At 33.6% G+C, this 11,376-nt stretch overlaps 1 protein-coding gene across 1 annotated transcript; it reads left to right on the forward strand.

Moving 5' to 3' along the window:
* The first annotated feature begins 1,801 nt into the window (after positions 1–1,801).
* Positions 1,802–8,150, forward strand: LOC133176390 (uncharacterized). Its single transcript, XM_061311511.1, has 3 exons — positions 1,802–1,883; positions 4,456–4,526; positions 5,713–8,150. The coding sequence occupies exon 3, from the start codon at positions 5,776–5,778 to the stop codon at positions 7,948–7,950; it is 2,175 nt and encodes a 724-aa protein (XP_061167495.1). The 5' UTR covers positions 1,802–1,883; positions 4,456–4,526; positions 5,713–5,775; the 3' UTR covers positions 7,951–8,150.
* Positions 8,151–11,376: the final 3,226 nt, after the last annotated feature.

Consider the following 11,376-nt stretch of genomic DNA (forward strand, 5'->3'; position numbering starts at 1 on the left):
TAGTTATTGAAACTTCAAATTTCTGAATGCGTTTGATTAACACATCCTTGCACTTTCACAAATTTTAATTTTATTCTTAATACTTAAGAAAAGTGGCAATTTTGTTGAGTATTAATGAAAAATATTAAAACTATAATCCAGAAAATTCAGAGTAGAAATGTTCGAAAGCAAAACCCACTCACAGTATTGTCAGTCCGTGCTCAGTGGTGTGTGCAGACTTTAACAATTGAACACACCCGGTGAATCGTAAACATTAACAATAACAGAGCTCGTGCCCTGTTTACAAAACAGTTTACGTTTCACGGGTGTATTCAATTTGTTAAACTCTGTACACAACACTGAGCACGGGCTGACGATATAAGTGAGGGGGTTTTGCTTTCGCACATTTCTACTCTGAATTTTCTGGAATGTAGATGTAATGTTTTTCATTAATACACAACAAAATCCCTTCTTTTCTTAAATGTTAGGGATAAAGATAAAATTTGTGAAAGTGCAAGGATGTGTAAATCAAACGCGTCCAGGAATTCGTAGTTCCAATAATTTCCAGATAAAATAAGTTTTTAATTATATTTTCGTGTGAAATGCTATTGCAATTATATATAAGTCGTGATATTATACAGAAAATTTGAGAAAATATTAACTTCAAATCTGTGTCTAAGCACCTTTAAAAAGGCAGGATTATCTCTGAAGTCTATATATCAAGAACAAGCAATTTAATTAAGGGGTCTTCCTGTGTAACACTGAGGGAAGGTCACCTAAGATATAACAGAAAGTGTTATATAATTAACTTCCTGTCAAAAAAAAAAAAAACATACACACTATTATACAAGGATATATTTTGTACTAATACATTTTATCAGATTATATACAATAAGGAAATTAAAAACGAATTAAATATGTAGTTTATCCTTTATGCAAATAAGCAAATGTGTGTAATACTTAACATATGTCAGACTCAGACATCCCCCCCAATCGTAGTTATCCTCCCTCTCCCGTTAGACTCATGCATTCACAAGAGCACATCGTTACATGTAATTTAAGTGAAATATCAAAGTCTGAGAATTACTATTTTTTCTTGAGATATATGTAGAGTCATCTAGTCAATTAAAAAAAGTTACGACTAGACAAGATAAAAATAATCTTTAGTTCTCAGGCACTGCCAGGCTAGACATTTACTCACATATTAAAAAGGGAAATATAACTGTCAATTTTCTATTTAGGAAATTGAGTTATTCCCCCTTTCCTCCATAATTTCAAGGGGGAAAGGATCTCCCACATTTTTTCCTGAAAATTTTAGACCGAGAAACTTTTTTGGGCTTGAACAAAAATTTACAAATTCAAAAAAAATTATATTTAAAAAAAATTATATATCTTTCTTACACAAGAGAAAGAAGAAAAAAATTAGGCCTACTGACCATGCTGACAGCCACTAGAAAAAATCCAAATGATAATTCTCTGAAAACATTTTAGCACCATGCAGCCGCCAGATGAACTATCCTCCGCAGGCTTCGATTTTTATACATTTAGCTCAGTCAATGTATTTTTTTCTTCAAATTTTCGGATTAGTTACACAGCATGTTTCTTTATGAAATTATAGGGTAACAAGAGACAGTAGAAACATAGAAAAAAAATTTGTAATCGGAGTATCTCAGAGTAAATGACTTTTAAATTTCCCGCTTCAAAACAAGAGTGAAACTCTTCAGTCAAGGAAACAAAGAATAGTCATCACTTGTATAGGGTGAAGGCCACCCAGACAAAAACATAGAAAGCAGTAGATCAGGGAATGATCGGAAGATGACAGTCGTGGTAGACGTCACGCAACCTTTTTAAACAGGTGTAGCAAAACAGGAACAGGGAACAATCAGTGCTCCAATGAAAACAGGGTATGTATGTGAACCATGTTTTTTCAATAGTCACCCAAGATGTGAAATATACAGAGGTTGCACTGCTAAAATTTTATTATGCAATGTTGCGCGAAACATGCAGAAGCTGCAACAAAGTCAAAACGTCTAGTAATTTACATCACATTCGCATGACAGTAAAAAATGGTAAAGATGAAATGACATCTATGTCTATTCAAGATAGATTTCCTCTCTCGAGCCTAGATTTTCAGGTTTTGCGTTCTTATCTGGTCGTAAAACCATCTTTTAATATACAATGTACAGTATTTCAATGTCAGTGTTTATTTGAATAATCTAAAAGTGTCTAGAGACAGGCCCTCACCAGGCCCTTGAGGACAATATCGTTTTAATCGGTCGATGATTATTCCATTGAATTCTGTTGAAATTAAACAAAATTTTAAAAAAGCATGCAAACAATTTTCAAAATATTTAACTGAGGCATTTTCAGTATTCATAAATTGCCTTGACCATAGGAGGACTTTTGGAAGGACAAGGCTTACTGATATAATCATGTTATGTTCTCAAAAACATATGATTTGCCATTTTATGCATTAATCGAGTTTATGCATGACTTGATAATTTTCTCATCAATTTCAAAATGAATGCAGCAACTTAATTGAATAACAATTCAGATATCATACATCAATGCATTGCATGAGTATATTGATAATCAAATATATACATACCAGTATGTACTGGTTAACGAAAGTCATTATATTACACTATCAAAAAATCTTGAGTGACCACATACGAAATCTTTCTGACAAAAGATGAACTTCCTGAATGGTCACGATTTTAGACTTTTGTGTGCTTCCCATAAAATTTGCAGATCATACTGGATTTTATTTCTGTAAATATGGTAAAGTTCTTTAATTTCCAATATTAATAAATACCTTGTTTCTATCTATTATGCATGTATGTCTAGAGCAGTCGATTTTGTTATATTACAAAACATTTATGAACATGATGAAGAGAAATTCTAATATAATACTTCAACATGTTCAATCAACTTAAACATGTTAAGTTATAAATTGTTTTCTGGTTTTGTTTATTAACTTAGTGAGTAGGAAACTTAAGGAATATCAAGATAGTTATCAATGAGTTTATAGAAAAAGTTTTATCTAAAAAAGGGTCCTTCACTGGTAAGTGGTAACAAGTTAATTTTAATAATATGGATACACATGATAAAGCAGTGTTCCAGGGAGTAGAATAGTAGATTGATTAATGTGAAGGGTGCATGGGGAGGATCACACAGTTTGTGAGAATTCATAAACAAAGTAATATATGACATATAACATGTATAACATCATAGATGAATATAAATGAGAGAATGTTACAAGTCCCTGAGGATTTATTTTCCAGTCATCTATATACTGTTATACTACAGAAGGTGAATAAAACATGATAAAAAGTCATTACTGATAATGCTGATAAAGTATAATCCTCCAACATGCCACTGTTACTAAACATAAATATAGAGGTAGGAGATTAACCCTGTTTATTTACTTATATCTTATCTGTATCCAAAATAAACAAAACTCCTGATTCATAATATATACACTAGTGTAAAATTCAGTGCCCATAAATTATTGTACTTATATGTACTGAACTCATAAATACAGACAGGTTTACCCCTAAAAACTAGGAAATTTATTATATATGTTTTTTTTTCATGATCAATAACAGTACCTGTAAATAATGTAAATAAATGTTTGATTTCTGTACATTTAAGGAATGTTTTTAAGTTTTGTGTGAGTTATTGGTGTGTAAATCACACAGACTTGTCACGTAGGCATATTTCATGAAGCGCGCTAGCGCTTCATGAAAAATATGCCTACGTGCAAGTCTGTGTGATTTACACACCAATAATTCACACTAAACTGAAAAACATTCCTTATATTTACATTTTACAAGTTCAAAAGCAACAATATTATGCTCAATATTTGAATTTCTTGCTGCCCTATATCGTTACATTTTTATTAACGTCTCTGTTGCCTCATTGTGACGTCACTTTACAGCGAGTTTCACCGTGTATATTTCTACGCGTGAGTATACACAAAAATGAACTTCAAATCAATTGCACAGTTGGCTTAGTAGAAAAACATAGCAAATGTAAATATTTTCTAATGTACTCAGGGGCTGACAAATCCCATTGCCCGACGCCCGGGGCTAGTGAATTTTAAGGGTGGGCAAGTGGAATTTTATCAACCACTTGCCCATGGGCAAGTGACTTGAAAAAAAAAAATCCATATGCAAGTCATAGATCTAAAGCTCAAATTGTACAGGGGTTTGCATGATCTACTCAGTGTTTTTCTTCCATTTTTAAAAAATATTATATATAAATATGATAATACTTTATGGTGGGACAAGCAAATATTCAGGTAGGGCAAGTGAATTTTGACCATGTACTTGCCGTTCGACAAGTGCCTAAAAAATCTATTTTTCAGCCCCTAGCTGGTACTCTTTCTTGATATATAAGATATTTATAAAAATTATAAGGCTCACTGCTGATACAGACTGATATATATAAATTTCCTGTTGAATTGTGTTGTAGATGAGGTACAGGTAGAGGGCTGAATTAAAAGCTGCTTTCTTCTCCTGGGCCATTGATATAGAGAGCTACAAGTGAGTTACTGTGGTTACCAATTTAATTATGACCTGCTTTATCAGGCGGGTAGCCAGAATGGAATTGAAGTGTAGGCAGAGAACAGCAGGGGGTCAGAGTTAGGTTCCAACTTTCACAAATCAAAATTTTATTATTACATTACCAATTTACTATGATTTAACTAGGCTACAACAAAAAAAGTGAGGGGGGGGGGGTGGGGGGGGCATGCAACCACCTTTTTCAATGAACATTTTCAATAGTAAAAGGTTAGATTTTGAAATAAGTGAGGGGTGAGGTCACCCCCTTGCTCCCGTGATACTATGTGCCTGCTGGTGAGGGTCCAGAAGCTCCTGCGTTTTACCAAATATTTCATTCATTTTCTTGCAAAATGAAAATTATGCCATTTAAGACGTAGTAATATTTATTGTTTTAAAGCAAAGTTAATACTCCCAATAAAACTTACTGTACATGTAGTTTGAACTAAATATTTAACCTATATATCGGTATCATCTACTCTTGTTTAACATTCAAAAACATGTATACTAATTAAATGTTAATTATATTAACAAAAATATTGTATTTTAAATCATATTCTAGTAGATCATAGCATTCAACAATGTGTTTGAAAATTATTTTTTCAAAGATCTCTAAAAAAATCAATGTATTAAAGAACTATTTCAAATTAATGAATGATTTATTTGGATTTAATTGGCAATGATTTAATAAAGGATTTCAAATTTTATTATACAGTCATGGTAATATTAAATTCAAATAAAAACAGTATGACACAAAATAATTTGAAACATGAATATTTGTTGGATGGTACTGAGATTTTTTCTTTGAATACCTCTCTCTCTCGCTCTTGAAAATGATGTGTATGCACTTGAGTATTTGCATATAGGCAGCTATGTGCCTGTTTATCCACTGATGCTGTAATCTCATTATTGTTGCTATGGTTGTGTGTATCTGATGTAATTAGTGACAAATGATTTCATTATTGTTGGGGACAAAATGAACTGGATTATGCAGACAGTTTAAAAACACACTGTAGTCAGTTAAAAGGAAAAATACCATTAATGATATATACTTTTTTCATTTCTCCTTATCATACAAAGGAAAAAATCAGACTTGTCCCCATGTTTAATTATAAACTTAGATTTTTTGATATTTTTCTCAATGTGTAAACAAATGAATGTGTACTTACAGGTTTCATGGATTGACGAGAGAAGAAAAAAAAGCAGAAGCTGCATCATCTTTGAAAGCTAAAATATGGCAAACATCATTGAATTTACCTCCAGCTGTTTCTTCTATTTAAACCAGTATTTTAGAACTTTCTGGCCAATAAAAATTTTATTTGACCACCCACTTCATCCCCCATCTACTGAAACTGAGCTAAAAGTTCTCCGTGCAATATACCTACTGCGACATCAAGACGACCTGGAAGCTGTGATGCGCATAGTGGAATCACTTCCCAAGGATGAAGATATTCTAGGTGTTTTTGACCAACACACCAAGTACAATCTCATCCAGTTAGCTGTAATCACCAACAACAAACCCCTTGTAAACAAACTAGTGCAATATTACTCTGGACATTTGAATCTTAAGTGCAATAATCCTGTGCACTTAGCCTCTCATTTAGGGCACTATGGTATTTTAGAGACATTGTTGGAGAGAGGAGGGAGGAGTGGACAGATTGCTGGGATGTGTTACCCTGGGCCCCACTCCCCACTGGAGGCCTACAAAATCCTTGGTTTATTAGACTATTCCAGTTATAAATGTCAAGTCAATGTTGACCTCCCAGTGTTTTATGCCATCTCCAGTGATAGTGTGAACTGTGTGAAGCTGCTGCTGTCACAGATGCAATCAGAGAGAGTGCCTCTACCATCTCCTTCAAGACTTCTTCATTTTGCATGCTGTAAAGGAACTTTGAACTGTCTTCGTTACTTTGTGGAACGATTTCCAGATGAAGTCAATTCACTGAACTCAAAAAAAGAGACTCCACTACTTCAGGCAGTTGTCTGGGGAAGAGAGTGTGCTAAATCTCTCATAGATAATGGTGCAGATGTAAACTGTGTTTCTAAAACTGGTGAAACTGCCCTACATAGACTCTATTGCAATGACATTGATGGGTTGTTCACCATATTTGACACCACAAAGTACCTGTTGACAACAGGAATTGAGCAGTTAGTGAATGAAGTGGACAACTCAATGGAGACTCCACTACATTATCTAGTGACGCATGTGTCGTTTATTGGAGGAAATCTCCTCCATCCAAGTCAGAGCCAGAACCATGTAACCAGATTGCAGCTACAACCAGATTACCAGGATCAGGTTGTTCAGTCCTTAGATCTCCTGCTAAAGTTCAACGCCGACCCTCTGAGGGAGAACCGCTTTGGCTTGCAGCCCCTTAACAAGCTCATGCATGTGGCACTTAAGTCTTGTGGTACCATGGGCAAAATGCTGTGTGACTGTGTTCAGTTTTCCATTGACTCTAAATATCTCTACAAGAATGATTTCAGCCATCTAAACAGTGCTCTGGAGGTTCTACTAAGACATGGATCAGATCCAAATAGTCTTTGTTCAGAAGGTCATTCTTCTTATCAGATTTTTCTTCAGTGTTTGTTGGAAAACAATCTTGTGGAACTCTGTAATCAAGCAGAGGGTGTTGTCTCATCATTATGTACATTGTTAAAGTATGGTGCTAAAGTGAATTTCCAGACGAATAATGGTTTCACTTGTTCCACCATTCTGGCAAAGTTTGCAGCCAGACACTTTACGATTCCAGTCTCTGAAGATTCCAAAATGTTGAGGGAAGAGTTTTCAAATCTTGTTTGTGAAGTCTTGCGAGCTCACTTTATGCATGGACTGAATCCAAATGTTTTGACAAATGCTAAACATCCATATTTAAAGGGAGGAATGGGAAATGCAATCATTGAATTTGTTCATCTGTCTAAACTTGCCAAATGTCCGTCAGACTTTGTCGTGATTCGCCGCTGGTTAACAGTCATCCTCCAGTGGGGAGGTGACCCTGATGTAGAACCTTATCAATCAGAACCCATCATCTGCCATTCCCAGAGTTCCATATTTCTTCGTCACCAAGGCACCCAGCCTGTAAGCCATTACATTCATGAGATGAAGGATGAGGATGCTCTCTATAGAGATGGTTATGCAGAGGAGCTGCTCATGTTGTTTTATCACTCCATGAGCCACAAGGAACTCTGTGAGTGCCTTAATTCTGCCCGCTCTATGACAAGATTTCATCCTATGGGAGCAGTTGGGAAGAAATTACTTCAGATTCTTAGCTCAATGTCAGAAAGTCCCAGAAGTCTGATGGAGATCTCTCGTGTTGTGATTTACAAATCAATAGATAGACAGTTGGCTGTAAAGGTACCACATCTACCCATACCAAATTCTATGAAGAAATACCTTCTTGAAATTCAGTAAAAACCCATTGTTGTTCTTCTAAGACAGCAGACTGTGGTGTTATTTGTCTTATCATGTTTATGGATATGTAAAAGATTTGGTGATACATTGATATCAAGTTTAATGGTTTTATACTTTAGCCATTATATTTAATATTTTAAAAAAAATTGACTTCCTGAATTTTGTGGATTTTTTTCATTGTTAAATGTATTTTTTCTATTTTAAAGTGCTATAAATTGTGCTAAAGTGCTGTAAATAAAATGCCTTTAAGCGATGGGTCAACTTTAATATATCATGCATGTACATCTGTATAGAATGTTCACTTGGCAAGAGCATATATATATATATATATATATATATATATATATATATATATATATATATATATATATATATTATGACCAAGTTTTGGAGACAAAATTCTATGGAGATAACCCTTTCGGGGGCTTTAGTGAAAATAAAAGTTTCAAGTTTTTACATGTGTAAAGTTGCACGGCTGCATTTCATGACAATACAAAAAGAGTTTTGAATTGGAATGTATGAAAATAAGTTTTATATGAAATGGTAAAAATGAAATTCCTCCAGGGAAAGGTATTCGAAGAGGAATGAAATACTGCATCTTAATTGTTCAGGCTGGTATGTCTTCTTGCCCAATAAACCTATATATACACTGTACATTTATTTAGCTATAATGATTCTTCAAAATTGAGACTAAAGTTAAAACTGTTTGTATCTTACAGTGTGTTTAATAGTTTTTTTTCTCAAGAAGGGAAAGTGATGGACTGATTGACATGATACTGGAATAGTTTATGTCCCGGAAGTAAAGATGGTGAAATTAGAAAAGCACTTGGACAGGCTATATAACAAAGCAAGATAAACTTTTATAGAAAAGTTAGCCGTCAGATTTGAACTGTTTATATATTAGTAGATTTCAAATGATATAATGACATTAGTCACATTATTATACCATAACTAGTAGTAGTACCTTATTGATACAGGAGCACCGCCACAGACACAAAGCATCATTTTTGAAAGGGGGAGGTTAACCGATATACTAGTATATATATAGAGAGAGAGAGAGAAAGTATTGAAAGGAGGAGAGTAATCGATATGTACATGTATAAAGAGAGAGAGCAAAAGTAAAAAGTGTTATACTGTAACCTTTTTGTTTCTCAGAAGAGTATCTTTAGGTATAACATTCTTTGTTTAAGAAGTACATGCGACACCACTCTGATCCCAAGGTTCCTGGGGTCCGTTGTACAAAACATCTTGCGACTAAGAATAGATTATATACATTTTTCAAATATATGTTAAGAAGACAATTATTCCTAAAAACATTTTTTGGTCTTAGTCGTAAGTTCTATTGTTAAAATAAATAAACTTTAATTAACCCTACCTAATGGTGCTTGTGTGATATTTTTGCAAAATTGAAGGCTTAATTGTTTTACATGAAAAAGAACTTTCGATTTTTCTTTCTTTCTGTTTTTTAATATTTCTACTTAAAAATCTGAACAACAATTGTGGTCCCTTCTGGCCTCAAGACCGAAAAGAGTGAGGTATGTTAAAAATCTCCAGCAGTATGCTTATTATTTTGACAAACTAGATCTTGCGAGGCTCCTCTTTGGAGGAAATTTTTTTCTGTGTTCGAGGCGCACCAATATTTGAACCCTTACTATAAGACCTTTACCATGCAGGTTACACATTAACGTACCAAAGTCTTCTGTTCACAGGCACTTGTTTTTGAAACAATTAATACCCCAGGCGCGGATCCAGGAATTGAAGTTAGAGGGGCGCAAAAAGTAGGCAGGGGGTCTCGGGGCCGCCTTGAGGACCCAGTGGGTCCCCCGGAAGCCCCTCGACTCTAGAGATTTTGTAGGGTAAAAATGAGGTCTACTGAGTAGACATTTTTACATTTTCTCTCGACGAAACTATGATTTACGTTAACTTTGACAGTTTTTTTTTGGGGGGGGGGGTCCTCCCTTAAATCCGCCACTGTACCCCATAGTATACACGACCTACATATGTATGTATATACAGTTAAACCTCGTTATCTCGAACTTGAAGGGACCGAGAAAATACTTCGAGATAACCGAGGATTCGAGATATCCAGGGTAAAATACTTAAGGAATAAGTAGTAAAGACTTCAAAATGACTTCGACATATCCATGGTATTCAAGACATCCGTGTTTGAGACATCGAAGTTTAACTGTATAAAGATGGATCAATTTGCCACGTCAACTTGGAACAGATAAACACTAGTGGATTTTTTCGCTATTTTTTGGCTAAAGGAGGAATGTAACAACAAAATTTTATTTCATGATATATACATGTACATGTAAAAATTGTTATATCAATTACCCAGTAAATGAGATGCTTTCGAGTTTAAAATTTAAAAAAAAATGCCGTTAAAATATCTTATAAAACATGTAAAGAAAAGTCAGATTCAGAGAGACATTAATTTTGAAATTTGAATGTAAAATACATAATTTGTAAATATTTTTTTTTAAATCTATGAATAAAATCTTCTCGAGACAAGTAACCTACAGAAAAGAAATGTCAGGCAGTAGTATTCCTCAAATAAAATGAATTGAAATTGCGAAACTGAAGAAAAAATGATTATTTTCAAATTTGGACCGATCTCGATTGAAATTAAACTGTTCCAAACCACAATTACATAAAATTTAAATATATAACAATTTCACAAGAATACTAGATTAATTGGGCGTATAGTTTACAAATTATTTGAACTTATCAATGTAAAAGGTGATTGATCTAAAAAAAAAATCTACAAACAATACAAATATGTGAAGAGGGCATAAAACACGGACCCCTGGAAATTCTAGAGGTGGGATCAGGTGCCTTGGAGGAATTCACAGTCGCAACTGCGAGAGATACGCAGACTTTTAATGATTTTTATAAAATTTTGTATTGACTTTGATCGGGGTCGTTTTTAATTCAGTTGTTCAAACATAGACCTGAAGCTTCAGGTCTATGGTTCAAATTTGAAAATTAGCAGTTTCTCTAAAATTGCACAATTGTAACCAATTTCTTTTTACAATATGATTGTCTAGCATATCTTTCCTAAAATGTAATCATGGCTTGTTTGTTGAACATTTTACTCATAGGTTAAAAAAAAATTAAAAAACAATTTGTTTTATTTTAAATATATTTCTTTATTTAAAAAAAAAATTAAAATGTCTCTGACCTTTCTTGATTTTTTTATGATACTTATAGTATGCAAATGGCAAATTTTAATCTCTAAAGCACTCTTTTTACATTATCTCTGAAGAAAAAAAAATACGAAAAAAATCATATTAAAATTATTTCGAGGTAAAAATCAGTCTTCACATGCTGAAAACATATTCATGTATAAGAAATTTTTAAAGATGCATTCAATAAAATTTTGATGTAGCATTCCTCCTTAAAAAAAAAAGAAATTTAAATTGC

The sequence above is a fragment of the Saccostrea echinata genome, unplaced genomic scaffold (genome assembly GCF_033153115.1).
Source record: "Saccostrea echinata isolate AGI-Se365-2 ecotype Australia unplaced genomic scaffold, CSIRO_AGI_Sech_v1 ptg000075l, whole genome shotgun sequence".
Taxonomy (NCBI): Eukaryota; Metazoa; Mollusca; class Bivalvia; order Ostreida; family Ostreidae; genus Saccostrea; species Saccostrea echinata.